At 36.6% G+C, this 16,318-nt stretch overlaps 1 protein-coding gene across 1 annotated transcript; it reads left to right on the plus strand.

Moving 5' to 3' along the window:
* Positions 1-5,099: 5,099 nt before the first annotated feature.
* Positions 5,100-8,890, plus strand: LOC104597439 (Leucine-rich repeat receptor-like protein kinase family protein). The gene is made up of 2 exons (XM_010258962.3): positions 5,100-7,568; positions 8,301-8,890. Exons 1-2 carry the CDS (start codon positions 5,270-5,272, stop codon positions 8,690-8,692), a joined length of 2,691 nt encoding a protein of 896 aa, XP_010257264.1. The 5' UTR covers positions 5,100-5,269; the 3' UTR covers positions 8,693-8,890.
* Positions 8,891-16,318: the final 7,428 nt, after the last annotated feature.

Genomic DNA, 16,318 nt, shown 5'->3' on the forward strand with positions numbered 1-16,318 from the left:
CATCCATGTCCTTGCTTATTTTTTTTTTCCTTCCAATCTTCGATTTTGAAGTTGACTATCAAGTTATGAGGACATGCTCTCAACTTTTTGAATCGACCCAAATGGGGTGCACTTGGGAACATCATTTCTTGGTTATAGCTGAGCATAGTCAGAGAGAGAGAGAGAGCGACTTGTGGTAAAGCCTAGAATTTTTTTCCCATTATGCTAAAAGGATAGAAAGTGAGCTGGTGGCCAATTGATAGAAGCTCCACTAACTGATCAATGGGGTATTGCACCTTGGCGTTGCTTTCTGGCAGTGCTCTCAAGAGTCAAGACTAAATGCATGCTATTTTGTTCACAGCTTCTGGGTCCTTGCTTGGGATGGTCTAGAGGAGTGGGTAGGATATCAGGTCCAGCCCAAAGTTCAACAGGAAGACATGTGGAACCGTCTTAGTACAACACGTGTAGCATTTGAGACCATCTATAAAAGACCTTTTCAGAAAAATCAATAATGAAGAACACTGCACTCCATCGCAGAAATTTGAAATTATAATTCTCATAGTTTATTAATAGCCAAGGTTCTAAATATCGATATAGGCTGATATGCCGTATCGGTGATAATCCCCTATAAATTTTGAGAATTCTGGGTGTGCTGTGTGCTGAACAGTTATTCTCCCAAAAATCAATTACATTTGTCCTAGAGTCTAGGGATGAGTTAGCAGAACAACATTACATTCACATCTGGGCCCACCACTAAAAGGGTCCTACTCCTACCTGCAAGAGATGTGATATCCAAGGAATTGAGTCCATGTTCATCATTGCAATGCTGTGGGTTCAAGCATTGGACGCCCAATCACCTGAGTCCGGATCTGCTCCTCAGCCTCACACCGACCTTATAGCGTTTTTTGGCCACACATCTGGAAGAGAGTGTCCTGTACTTGTATTTAGTATTTATGGAGAGAGTGAGTTGTGGCCATGAGATTGGTATGAGGCACGTTCTGTTAGGACTAGATCCCAATTCCAATCAATAAACTGCATAATTTACTGCAGAATTTTAAAATTACAGCCTCTCATAATATATTAGTAATCCCTCCTATAAATAGCATCCTATCCGTGAATATAACATCAATCCACCGTTCAAATTAATTCTACTATAAAGCTAAGAATTCTGAGATGGGCCGAACAATCATTCTTCCTAAAATAAAATAAAAGAATGAGAGTTCAACCTAGGGTTAGAATTTTTAAACCCAATGTACAATTAGGGTGGGTGTCAAATCGGAATTGATGCCAATTCATAGAGGAGCATTGATGTATGGAATAAGAATTTTTGACCTTTTCAATGGTTATAACTCTGCAGTAGAAATTAGAAATCTGCATTGAACCATAAAGTCTTATTTTTCTTTTATCTTTACCTTTTCCCTTGGTACGAGTTGATAAAAAAAGGGTGGTAGATTGAGCGGGAGCGATCACGCTGGATAAATGGTGTGATCTCTATCGTGTTAGTTGTTGATTGGGCCACAAATTTGAAAAATTAAATGCAGCGCTTCCATCGATGAATAGATTTTTATATATAAAAAAAAAATTATGGGGAAGGGCGTTGGGTGACGGGAGCAATCTGGGCTGTCTCAGTATGGAATCTTTGCTTCCATCGGAATTCCCTCCCCTGCAAATTCTACGCTGGATGCTAATGCTTGCTTCCTTGTACTCTCCCTCCACCATAAAGTCTTTGTTTTAAATGTTGGGGAAATTGTCTAAAATTCATCATAAATTTTCAGTTTTTTTTTTTAAAATTCACCACAATTTTTCAAAATGTCTAAAACTCACCATATAATTAACTTGATGTTAAACAGACTAACGGGTTTAACCTTCATAGAAAAATACAAAATATATACAAGATAAATTAACGAGTGTTAATATATTACCATTTTAATATTTAGACATAAAAAGAAGGAAAAAGGTTCAAAAAATATTTTCAAATATAAAATACATAAAAATATAGAAATCACAAAAAATATAAAAATTATAAAAAATTGCAAACAAAATAAAAAATTATTTTCAAATTATAGAAACTATAGAAATTGAAAAACAAAATCAGAAAAAAAATTGTAGAAAAAACACCAAAAATGATAGAAAAACATAAAATTGTAAATAAATAACAAAAAATATAGGAAAATTTATAGATTGTAGAAAATAGAAAAATGTAAAAAAACAGTGACATGGACACCTCTGTTAGGAAGCACTAATGGTGCACTAATGGAAGGCACTAACGGAAGGTGAGTTTTGGAAAATAAAAACTTAATGACATGGTGAGTTTTAAACATTTTGAAAAGTTGTGGTGAGTTTAAGAGAAATATTGAAAACTCACCATGAGTTTTCAAGCCCCAATTTCCATAAATGTTAAATAACATTATTCGTCCCTCTGAAATTAAGAAAAAAATTAAAAAGATAAAAAAGCGTTAGGTTCAAGCCCCAAATAGTGGAGCCTTCGTGTACCAATTTCAATATATCCCTTTTGACCCTTGACCTTGTTGATCAAATTTCCAATTTTTAGAGAACCGTATTAGGCATTGACCTAAAAAATGGAAATGCTTACGGATTAAAGATTCAACTAAGGTCGAATGTAATAAATATAATCTATGTATATAATATAATATATATTATATTATAATATATTCAAAATATATAATAATATTCTATTATAACATATTTTTTTATTTTATTTTATATTATAATGTAATGTAATATAATTTATATATAAATTATATAATATGCATAATTATATGATATATGATTATATACATAATAATATCATTTTTATTAATTACAGAATAATAATATTAATTATATGCATATATTCAAAATATCTAATTATATTATTCTATAACATATGTCTTTTTATTTTTAGTTTCAATTTTTTATATTAAAAATTAAGATTTAAGGCCAAAAAAGGTGTTTTTGGCAAAAAAAAAGAGGGGCAGGGTGTCTTTTGCTCCTTGGGAACATGTAAATCTCAAAAAATTACCCAACATAAAAAAAAATTTACCCCAATCGAACATCTAAGCACAAAGTTATGGCCTTTAAAATTTTTCATTTATGTGCTAAAAAGATTTCAAAAAACCGATGGCTTTTCTAAAACTGGAACTGGGTCAATGATTTTCCGGTTCGACCATTCAGGTCAATGGTTTTGGCTGGTTTTTTACTCAATGTGATTTTGGAGTATGATCAAAACTGGCCAGGGGCTGGGTCATGGTTTAACCAGTCCAACTAGTCATTTCGGTCCAATTTTCTAAATACAACAATAAGAAATGTTTTTTTTTTTTATTATTTTTAAGAAAAAATAATAAAAATGATTTAAACACCCATAATTTAATTTTAATGAAAAGCCAAACAAGATTTATATATTCGATCTCATATTGTTGGAAGTTGAGAGAATGGATTAATTGATCAAAGTTCAAAAATTCCAGTGAAGGTAAAATGAATTCACCATGTTGGTGAATTTGAGCAGGACCCATCTTTTGTTTATTGGTAGAAGTATAACCCCTGTTGTTTGTTTTGGCTTTTCTTTCCAGTCATATCCTTATAATTAATGCCCTGTTTGTTTGCATCTTCAGGAGCCGACAATGAGTTATTGACTTGCCAAAGAATTGGAATCATCATGGTCTTTTCTTTAATAAAGGAACAATAAAAAGGGCAAAAAAGAAAGAAAAGAAATTCTTTTCTGTAAAATGAATTGGATTTAATTTATTTTAACTGAACAAAGACTATTTCTTTTTTCTTCATGATGATGTACTCTACAAATTTATTTATTTTTAATTTTTTTAGGTGCAAACAAACAAAGCCCACTTGTAGCCTGTGGTTGGTGACTTGGTGTTCAGTTCTCTCATTGTTTCTTTAGGAAATGCTGGTGGGTGTGGGGCCCATCTTGATGCTAGGTGGGCCTGGACCTTGTAAACTATCCTCTGGAGATCCCAATCCCAAGGTAGTCTTTTGATGACTGATAGCAGTGGCCCCACTTTGGAAATGAACAAGGTGAAAGATGTTAGATGTACAACTCATTGATCCAGTACTCAGTAGACAGGTCAGGTACCGTCGATACAGCGTTTTAACATAGTCCCACGCTCTTCCAACGCTGGGTGTCGAGGGTGGTACATCACTGCATTGTCAGTACCCAGTGGGCCCATTAACTCCTCAAGGCCCAATTTGGAACGCTATCAGAAGTCATCAGAATCCAAATCCTTTCTTATCTAACTTGATGCATACTAATCTTTGATTCTTGACCGCTGGATTTGTGGGCTACCTCATATGGGCCCGATTGTTTATCCGAAGACAGACGATTCCAATCCAATGGTCTATGAGATGGTCTCAGGGTTCAAAAGGGAGACCCTTGGTCCACTCCATCGCTTTCCAAACATGGGAATTCTACAGTGTGACTCAGCGGCAAAAGCGGGTGACCTTTTTTCGATTGAAAAAGAAAACGATGGTAGCGATGAAAGCGACCGGACGGGAAGTTTGTGTGTAGGAATAGGATGGGAGGAATAGAGTTGCTGCGGTGGGGATAGCTGATCTGCTCTGCTGTTGCCTTTGTACTCTTGTTCTGTTAGTTGTTGCTACGCGTTGAAAAAAGGAGAAGCTTGGCACGTGCGAACTTGGACTTTTGTCTTTTCTCATCAGAGCGCCACTGTCCTGTCAGCGCCAATTCACGGGACGGGAGCCCTAACCTCTCTCTCTCTCTCTACGTTTCTCTCTCCAATTAACTAATTTAATATCGATTTTTAATTTTGTCTTATTCAGTTATATTTTTTAATGATTTGCTACCTCGCGGAATACCACTTTGGATACTCTCTGATTTGATTATTAGGCCATTTATGGAGGACTCACATCTTAGATTTTCCCCTGGGTTAATCTTGTGATCCTAACCGTCAAAAATTGCTTTTTTGATCAGGGTGTTCACCTGATCAGATGTTACGTAGGGTAGAGATTTCTCATACAGAGAAATTTTGGTTGGTAAAGAGTCAAAATCTAACCCTTATCCAGAAAAAGTCAAAGTTATCAATAATTATTTCATTTTTTATAATTTAACAATTTATCATTAACTTTGGTGTATGACTGTATGATATATGAACTCCTGGCAAAGTCGCTCCACTCCACTCCACTCCACTCCATTCACTGTCACTGGTTTCAGTCTCTTGAGCTTGAGCTTTATACCATCAAACAGGCTACTGGCTACAGCAGCTTCTCAGCAAATGTGCAATCAAGCTTGAACGATTCAAAGAGCATTCTTGCATTGTCCATGGCTGCTAGCTTCACTCGTCCACTGTTTGTCTTTCCCTTCCTCTTTTTCTCAGCTTTTATCTTTAGCTCTGCTGTAGATGAAGCACAGATACTTCTCACCTTTAAGGCCTCCATTGAAGACACCGTGAACTCTCTCTCTACCTGGTCTAACACCTCTGCTACCCACCATTGCAACTGGACTGGTGTTGCCTGCACTGCTAGTGCTACGGCTTCTCTGTCAGTTTCTTCTCTCAACCTTCGAAGTCTCAATCTTTCTGGTGAGATCTCTCCTTCAATCTGTCAACTACCTAGCCTCTCAAATCTCAATCTTGCAGACAATCTCTTCAACCAGCCCATCCCTCTTCATCTTTCACAGTGCAGTGCGTTGCAAACGTTGAATCTCAGCAACAATCTCATATGGGGAACAATCCCCGATCAGATTTCTCAGTTCAGTTCACTGAGAGTGCTTGATTTCAGCAGAAACCATGTGGAGGGAAAGATTCCATACGGCCTAGGTTCTCTGAAGAGCTTGCAGGTTCTCAATTTGGGAAGCAACTTGTTTTCAGGTAGTGTTCCTTCTTTTGTCTTTGGGAATTTGAGTGAGCTTGTTGTTCTCGATTTGTCTGAAAATCCGTTCCTAGTGAGTGAGATACCTAGCGAGATTGGGAAGCTTGCGAAACTTAAGAAACTGTTGTTGCAGAGGTCTGGTTTTTATGGGGGGATTCCAGATTCATTTTTGGGCTTACAAGGGTTGGAGATTTTAGACCTCTCTCAGAACAATTTGACAGGTGGGGTTCCTGAGAAACTCGGGCTTGGTCTTGGGAATCTGGTATCCTTTGATGCTTCACAGAACAAGCTATCTGGGTCATTCCCTACTGGTTTCTGCCAAGCAAAAGGCCTCATTGATCTTAGCCTTCATACAAATTTCTTCACTGGTTCCATACCCGATTCTTTCAAAGAGTGCTCGAATCTGGAGAAATTTCAAGTTCAGAACAATGGATTTTCTGGGAATTTACCTAATGGGTTGTGGTCATTGCCAAAGATCAAGCTCATCAGAGCTGAAAATAATAATTTTTCAGGAGAAATACCCGACTCAATATCCATGGCTGCTGAGTTGGAGCAAGTTCAGATAGATAACAACAACTTTACTAGTAGAATTCCTCAGGGTCTTGGCATGGTTAAGAGCCTTTATAGATTCTCTGCATCTCAAAATAATTTCTATGGAGACCTTCCTCCAAACTTCTGCGATTCACCCATCATGAGTATAATCAATCTGTCTCACAATGCTCTGTCTGGTAGTATTCCCGAGCTTACAAAATGTAGAAAACTAGTCTCATTGTCTTTGGCAGACAACAGTTTCATCGGAGAAATCCCGTCTTCTCTAGCTGAATTGCCAGTGTTGACCTACCTGGATCTCTCCGATAATAATCTCACTGGACCAATTCCACAAGAGCTACAGAACCTGAAGCTTGCCCTTTTCAATGTTTCCTTCAATAAGCTCTCAGGTAGGGTCCCGTACTCTCTCATATCCGGTCTTCCAGCTTCGTTCCTTCAGGGAAATCCAGACCTCTGCGGACCTGGATTACCCAATTCTTGCTCAGAAGACGGGCCTAAGCATATGTCTGCTGGGCCGACCAAATTGACATTTGTGCTGATATCCATTGCTTTTGCTGTCTCTCTTATGGTTGTTGCTGCTGGTTTCTTTGTATTGTACCGTTCCTCCAAGAAGAAATCTCATCTGGGCAAATGGGGCTCGGTGTTCTTCTATCCTCTGAGAATTACTGAACAGGACTTGATAATGGGAATGGACGAGAAAGGTGCAATATGTAGTGGTGGAGCTTTTGGCAGAGTCTACATAATCAGGCTGCCGGGTGGTGAATTCGTAGCTGTTAAGAAGTTAAAGAGTGTGGGAGGTCAATCTTTGAAAACTTTGAAGGCTGAGATCAAGAATTTAGCAAAGATCAGACATAAGAATATCACAAAGCTTTTGGGTTTTTTCTATTCTGATGATTCACTTCTCCTGGTATATGAATTTATACAAAGAGGAAGTTTAGGAGATTTGATATGCAGATCAGACTTTCAATTAGAATGGAGTATTAGATTGAAGATTGTTGTGGGAGCTGCCCAAGGACTGGCTTACCTTCACAAGGATTACAGTCCACACTTACTTCACAGGAATATAAAATCAAGGAACATTCTTCTGGACATGAACTTTGAACCAAAACTCACCGACTTTGCACTTGATCGAATTGTTGGTGAGTCTGCTTATCAGTCAGCAGTGGCTTCTGAAGCAGGATCCTCCTGTTATATAGCACCAGGTATATAGATCTCCGAAACCATTACTTAATGATAAATATGTTTGATATCTGATTTAACTTAAAGCGATAGTGAATTTGTTGTCAATTATTTTCATTGGATTACTTAAGTACTTCTGGAGTTTGCCAATATATTGGAGAAACTATATTGCTTTGCAACAGGGGCTAAGGGCTTTTTATTGATGCAATTATGGTTTGATTCTAATCTATATATCAAAGGAGAAAACCAAGATATTGCACAATAGGCAAACAGAACTGGTTTACAAGTGACATAATGGAAACTGTTTTATAAATCAAATACTGAAAATTTGGAGCATAAAACTGACTGGAGGGATGGTTCATGGTTGTGGGGATGTAATTAATGAATTGCATTCCTTTCCTCGTGTGATTTAGCTCTGCTAGGATACCATAGATAATTAGATTTCTCTTATTTAATTGTACCTTTATTTTAGTAAAACTGCTTTGGCTAAAGATTGAGTTCCGTTTCTTCTTTGGTTATACTCTTGTCAGTACTATTTCTGAAATTTTGCTTGATGATCCTGCTGATGAACTCTGTAAACTCACATAAGCTAGACTGAGATGAGATATTGAGATGAAACTTGCTAGTTTAAACAAGAATATACTATAAGACAAATAAACCCAGATCAGTCATATGAATGAGCATTACAAATGTCTTTAGTTTCTTTTGAGAATTTAGATAATGCAATAGCCGAAGTGACTGTTGCTTGCTCACAGAACATGGATACTGTAAGAAGGCGACTGAACAGATGGACATCTACAGTTTTGGTGTCGTGTTATTAGAGCTCATAACTGGGAGGCAAGGTGAACAGATAGAAGCTGGGGATTCAGTAGATGTTGTGAAGTGGGTCCGAAGGAAAATTAACATGACCAATGGAGCCTCTCAGGTCCTGGATTCCAGGATCTGCAGCTCATCGCAGCAAGAGATGATGGGCGCTCTAGAAGTTGCTCTCCGTTGCACCTCTGTCATGCCAGAGAAACGGCCAACGATGTTTGAAGTCATTAGATTACTTCAGTCCCTGGATTCTGAGACTCACCTTCCAAGTTCATTTTTCACTGGTGGCAGATTCTCCACCTTGGATGAACATTCAGACCAAAGCAGAACCTGAATGATAAACAGCAGTTGGTTCAGGATTTTCCAGCAACCTTTGTAAATTTAAATCGAGTTTGCACTGTTTCATTTTCCAAGTTCTACCCTGTCGAACATGGTTCCTTTGTAATCAACACCAGAATTTCTTTCAGGATTTTGTTAAATAGTTATACAGTATTTACCATATTAAAACTACTTGTGAGTGTCATTTCCAAAATGCTATTTGTTATCAATTGTGATGTAGGTGCATATTTCTTGAAGGGAAACACAATTCCACATGCAGTTTCTTTCTGGATTTCCATCAATAGCAGTACAGTATTTACCACATCAGTGCAAATCATGAATACCATTTCAGAATTGCTATTTGTAATCAATTGTAACATGGGTGCATTCTCTTGAAGGAGAAAGGGAGGCAAGAGGCTAGTTATAGAAATAGTTAAATTATGAGAACCATTTGGGACAATACTGTACTCATCACACAATTCTCAGAATTGCTGTTTGTTATCAGCTAGCATGTCAAAATTGCTTATGTTGTGTCCAGACCTCCACTAACAGCTTTATCTCTATGCCTAAAAGTGTTTTTTTTTTTGGTTCAAAGGTGGATATCTTATTACTCCAGTTGACCAAATAATTACTCATCCCTTGAGTAGGGTGTGGGCCGTGGGCATAGCCCACTCAATCTCTCAAGTCATATCCCAAACCTCCCTTCACATATCACATCCTCACATTGGCATTTCTTTTGTCAGATCATTCTTTCCTTTTTGGTCTACTAAGATTGTTACAAATCTTTAACATCATGTAGTATCCCCAAACTACTGCAAATCCTGTAACCTGTTGTCTTGATGGTAGCATTTCAAGAAGTCGGGGCAATCTGGGCCAGATCCAGTAGAATATGAGCCCATTATCAGCCCAACCTAGAATTTGTTTAGTTTGTTAAGAGCATTTTCCAAAAGCTCAACCGATCATTGATTGTGGCATGGTCCAACAGGCTTATTTGCCAAATCCTACCCTGGCCCAAGAACCATTTGGGGCTGAAGATCCTTGGTTCATCAGTTCACAGCCTAGAAGCTGGAAGAATGAAAAGAAAACAGCCCAAGCCAATCAAAGAAATCTGCTCTTCTTGCCTCCCATTAATCATGAATTTCAAAATTTCAACCCCAAGACCTATAGCTTGGAGAGTTGTGACCTTTGAGGCATCCCGAGCACTCCCTTCTCCACACAAAAAAGGGTTGAAACACTGTCATATCCTTTAGATGCATGGTTTGCCAAATGAATCCTTTGGTTAAATTGAAAATAGTTTACAGATCCATCATCCATGGTTATGACAAAATGATGGGGTTGGACTTTGTACCATTTAAACTGTTAGGTGAGGTTCCTTCTAACATGTCTCTCTATGTGAAAAGCGTGGGCAAATACAGGCTCACCCATACCTTATGCTGAATTTTAATTATTTATAAGGATCCGAAAAAAAGAAGGATATGATACGGGAAAGACTTTGATCAATCAAAACATGTGAATTTGATGAAAACCCACCTGATTGATTACCACTTTTATGATGCTGGTTGATTGGTTATAAATTTTTCTAGTATCACGTCTTTCTATCATCATAGTCAAACCTTTAATTATAATGGGAGCGATTAAGTTGGAACTTCAAACACTAATCACTTGGTCAACTAACAATTTTATTGACTGTGAGGTGAGGTTCCTGAGTAAGTTTTTATTTTCCAACAGGAAAGGCTTGCAGATTAGCATTAAAGGATGAATAATGTAGGTATTATCAATCTTGACCTAACTTGCCAAGCTTCTTGTCATCCTCAATCCTGGTAGGATGAACCAGTGTTGGCGACCAGACCGGATGGTTGAACTGAAGACCCCTTGACCCAGCGACCTTTTGGTTTCAGCTCTCGGTTAATTAACAGTTTTCATGGTCAGAATGAGCTAATTAACCATCCGGTTGACCCGTAAAACCGCAATCCATAATCAATCTGGTGGTCCAATTTGGCTGGGTTACATTTTGGCTTGGGGTTAAAAACTGGATGAGGACAGGAAGAAACACTGGACAAATGCCATTGCCGCACCAATATCTCAAAACAAAAACAACTTCCTCGTCGACTTAAATGATTTTACTTATGTAGTGGTCGTTTTCTGGAAGAAAAGCAAAACCACACATATCAGCCAATAGCCCTTTAATCCACAAAGAGGATTTCAGAATCAGTAAATTAAATGGAAACAATTCGACCAACCCAAGTTCTTAAATTGAATTAGGTTAGGGTTAACTGTTGAGTACATCCAATCAAAGAGTGGGTGGGTTCAAATAAAGTTTTGTTTTGAAAACCAAGACTGAGAGTTCAATACATGGGGTTGACGTAGGTTTCAGATCACACTATCCTGACCTGACTTAGAAGTTTGATTATATTTTATTATGTTTTCAAAAAACGGAAAGCATCCAAACATAAGTTGCCCAGTATCCACAAAGAGAAGAATTATATATGAATAAAAACTTAAAAACTTAAGAATCAAGCTTAGATCAGGTAAACTGGTATCGCTCATGCATCGATCAACCTACATAGAAACACCAGAGGAAGGAGATCCAATCCCTTAAAAGGAGCAGCATCTCAAAAGATAAGAACTGGCCTGAACACAGAAGCTTTCAATGCCTATACCATTAACAAAAATATATGGTGTAAAAAGGGTGCAACTTACAAGAGAATCTTGGTCATAACAAGGCGATTTTCCTATGTTTAATTAATTAATTACAAGATAATATTTCCCGCATTGATTCGTTTCCATTGCATATGAATTTGTTCAGGGCCCTCACTGTCAGCCTTTTCTTTTGGCGTAATTCTTCTCTTTCCTTGCTTTCTCTGCTGTGATGAAGCTTCAGAGATGAATCCACATTCCTTACCACCCACGCAGTCGGAGTAGTAGCTTTTATGTTTGGCATAAATGTTTTAATTCCTGGGAGAGAGTAGGTAAGTAACATGGTCAATGCATCCTGATACACAGAATGTTTGGATGGATGGGTTCTCTGAAACTGCAAGGGATTTTCAAATTAAAAAGTCTCATTTATCTTCTTACTTCTCCAATGGGTCTTGCCAAACAGCCTTATAATATTATATATTTTTAAAGTTGAGAGAGAGAGAGAGTAAAATTCATGGATGTGTTTTTAAGGTTTATTTTCCCTGATAAAAATGATTCTTTCTTTCTGAATTTTTCAATACAATATTAAATGAAAATTTACTTTTCAAGTGGGTTATTTATTTATTTACAAATTAAGATAATAAAAAATACTACTACTAATGGAGTTTAAACATACTGTGAAGTTACCAAGGAATTGCTGAATATTTTAAACTTCCAAGGAATTTGTCAAGGATTGGGATTTAAGAAGGCTACTGTTGCCATTAAAGCTTATTGCTGATTAGGGCACTAAAAACTAGGTTAAATGTAGTTATTTTCACTCCAGAGAACTAACCAGCAGATCCAATCTTTGGGTTAAACTTAACCAAAATCCGGCATGGTTCAATGAAGAAAGTCAAATTTGAGGCGATTGTTCACTCCAGCCAAGGCCAAATATCTTAAAAGTGGATATTAGTTTTTTAATTTATGATAATGATTATTTATTGCCCTAAAATTGCTTAAAACAAGACATTGCTTAGCACATGTTTTGCCTATATTACATTTCTTTATAGATGAATTATTTAGGGAAGAGGAAGACCTAGAATCCTACAAGTAGATGCACAACTGGTGGCCCAAATTCGCTTCATCCGTAGCTTTCTCCACTGTCTCTTCTCTTAAAGAAGTCCATAATCCATTCCATTTCACTTCTCATCTCATGGTTCGTGTCGGGTCTTGTATCAAGGCCCTGTTTGGTTAAGCTGTGGAAAAGATCTTTTATAATTTTAGTGTGAGATGTTTAAGAAAAAGGCAAAAAAAACAGGAAACTTCAGCTTAAGCCTTTTCAATTTCCATTTTGACCTTCCAGTCTAAAACCAAACCTTTCTAATTCAGACTGTTATAAAAAACGGTTTGAAGCGCAAAATTATCAAATAGGTTTGGAAACTTTATTTTCAATTTTTGAAACCTAAAAGTAGGGGTATTCACATTAAATGTCAAACCGATCAAACCGGCTTGATTCAAGTCGAGTTGGTCGGTTTTTCAAAACCACTAGTTGATTTCGGTTTGTGTGAGAAAATAAACCGATAATTTGGTTTGGTTTCGGCTTTCATACATAAAAACTGAAACCGAACCGATTCTGTATGTTTAAGTAATTACTAATTAGTCCCTATCCTATAAGTTAAATGTTGATATATTTTATTTGTGTTTTATTTGAACTAAAAAAAATGATTATTTATGATAAAAACTAAAACCACAAAACCAGTACAAATATAATACAATGGTACAATATTTAATTTAATATATATATATATACTAAAAATCAGTTTTTCATAAAAAATTAATTGATTTAAATATATATTTGGTTTTGCATAAAATCTAAAAGGAAATAGACTTAAAAATATAAATAGATATTTTAGTTTAAAATATATATAAAACTCGATTAAACCGACAAACTGACCCAAATTGACCCTTTATGTTTGGGTTGGTTTTGCTTCAGGGTCAGGTCGGTCAATTTTAGTCAACAAGTAAACCGATTAGGTCTCATTTGAAGAAAATGACTCAAACCAATTCAACCTGACCCGTGAACACCCCTACCTAAAAGGCCTTTTTATAGTCCATTCTCGCTCAGAATTCATTTATTTGTTCCCCAAATGCATTTGTCCCCACTCTCTATAAACAATATCCCTTGTGAATTAGGAATCTTTCCCCCTTTGACACTGACCCGAATTGTACAATAGCATTATGAATTCTGAGATGGACTGAACTCAAATTACTCCAACCTAAAATATCTTTTGAGTTTTTGCCTCTGAAATATCTTGCTAGAAAGCTCAACCAATTACCACCTAGGTTCTGATATTGAACATTGAAGCTTTTGGAACCTCACCTGGCAGATTAAGCTTTTAAGTTGGAGTTGGAGTTAGGTTCAATTAAGCGGTCTAGTGTTTAATCCTCGATACCTCTTCACATGAAAACCCATGGATTTGAAACATGGATAAGCAGACCCACACTTACCTTTCGTTGAAATTTAATTAATTATAACAAGGACAATGAAGATTGAACACTAGACTGTTAAGGCTGCGTTTGGAAATGATGCAAATGGAGTGTAAATCCCGGTTCAGGGTAAATTTGCATTGTGGTTCACTTTTCCTTGTGTTTGGCAACGGTACATTTATGCATTGACAAATGACATAAAACACATATTCCAATGCATATTTACATTGATAATAAGATGTAAAAGTACATCAATAGAAAATAAGTAAATTTGCATTCAAGTGGGCTTTTGATAAAAAATGCATATGCTTTATTGGAATTCGTGTTTGTATCCATTACAACTAAATGTCTATTTGGTAAGAAGACAAATTTGTCAATGCAAAGCTAACCCAACTTTGCAATTTATATAAACTGCTTTACACTTACGTATTTATGTTCACACTTATGTACATCATTTCCAAACTCAACCTAAGAAATTTGAGCCCACTTGGTCAAACATACTTGGCTACCATCTCAAAGAACAAACATAATGTATTAGGTGAAGTCCCTTGATAGATTCTTATTCTATAACAAGCCTAACTCTCTCCCCCCTCCTTTACATGACCGAAGAAGATATATTCATGCCATGATTAATTAATCCATTAGGAGCTATAAGCAACAAAACAATCTCTTGGGATTAGGATATAAGACCTATAAGCAAATTTTGTGGGTCTTAAATAATTCTATATGCAAATCGCATTATAAAATGAGTGGTTCCATCTTGGAGATTAATTGGGACGATAAACAACTTAAGATAACATCAATAATTTGTCTTACTAACTTCATTTGAAGTTCAAGAAAATATTAATATAAATTAAAGAAAAAAAATAAAAAAATTCATAGGAACCTATATAATTAAGACCTACCTAAGTAGGTTCCACCATGGAGACTTAACCGGGAAAAAAAAGCTTGAAAGATAAAAACAACAATTTGTCTTACTAATTTCATCTGGAGCTCAACTGTTCCCTTTTATGTATAATATATATGTTGAAGTTAATCGATGACCAAATCTGTTAGCTCAAGTACAATCTACAGAGTTTTGTATAAGTTGAAGTGCAATCCATGTTCATGCACATGCTCAGTTTGGCACATCTTTTTGGATGGGCTGTTGGTTTTTTAGAAGTCCGATAATTTTTATTTTAGTCTTTTCTTATTTGGTTGAGAAAATATCTAGTCATCGAAAGATGTAATTTCAAAAAGATACGAGAAACTCATTTCAGATTATTTTCGGGAAGCTCTAAATGGAGTTTTTCATTTTTTTTTCCAATTCATCTTTGCACGGAAAGATAACCAAACAGTCTTCAAGCTGTTAAGATCTTGATGCAAAAGCTTACATCATCTTTTGACTATTAGAGCTTCCAAAAAATCTTTCAAAAAAAACTTGTCAAACGGCTTTTTAATTTATAATTGTTTGACAAAAAACATGTTAATTTCTATATATAGTTGTCGTTGTTTTGCTATGTCAAAATCATGGCATCCACTCTATATGCTAATAACTAATCCAAGCGATCATTTTGGTTCTAATTAACAATTGTGGCTCGAAATAACATTTAATTGGTATAGCTAGGCATGTACAGTGTTTTAAGACTTGCCCGGACCGGGTGATCAGACCATGAAAACCGGAAATCGGTGGCTTTTCCGAGTCTCATTAAATAGCAGTTTTGGTGGGTTGGATGAGCAAATCGCCCAGGTTAACCAGTAAAATCGGGACCTGGAGAGCATTCCAGTTTTTACTCCGTCCTGAATCTTAAAACACTGCTTCTATATATAGAATCATTTTGGGTTTATTCTTCTGCTACTGAGAATTATTTTCGAGTTTTGTTAAACAAAATTAATTATTTTAATTTTGGCATTTTGGTAGTTCAATAATTGGTTCTCATTCTCAAATTTGTAATGCATTATCTGGGTGGGTGTGACAGATGCTTTAACAGGATGGCCATGTCCATCTACATGATCATCCAGCCTCATCTGATATGTGGAAATGGGTCAACAACTGACCCATACCCATGAAATTCTCAGCCGGTTTGGTTAACCCGACCAGATCCTCTACTAAGACTCATCTCCACCAATGGAAATGGACAAGAAGATGATATATTCTCATCACCATTACAACATGTCACCACCCACTAATTACATGCTTAAATATGGATTGGATGGTGGGCCCCCTAACTAATTTCGTTTTGAGCTAGATCTAACTCTAACCCTAACTCTAGCTCCTAACTCGTAACCCCATGTATGGGATTTAGTGCACATGCACATATATAAGAAGAGAGAGAAAGAAAGAGAGGGAGAATTGTGTATGTGTGTTTTTCCTCATCAAGTGTGTTCGATTTCGAGGAGGCACGAGCATTTCCGGCGATCTCTCCCACGCTCGCTCTCTCTCTCCCCCGCCAGAATTCCATCTCTTCCTCTTCTTCGTAACCCTCACCAACCCGGCAACCCCTTTCTTTGGATTTTCGCGCGCTCCTTTTGGAGCGACATTTTGTGCTTAAAATATTAT

The sequence above is a fragment of the Nelumbo nucifera genome, chromosome 7, assembly GCF_055504915.1.
Source record: "Nelumbo nucifera cultivar China Antique chromosome 7, China Antique-T2T, whole genome shotgun sequence".
In the NCBI taxonomy this organism is placed as follows: domain Eukaryota; kingdom Viridiplantae; phylum Streptophyta; class Magnoliopsida; order Proteales; family Nelumbonaceae; genus Nelumbo; species Nelumbo nucifera.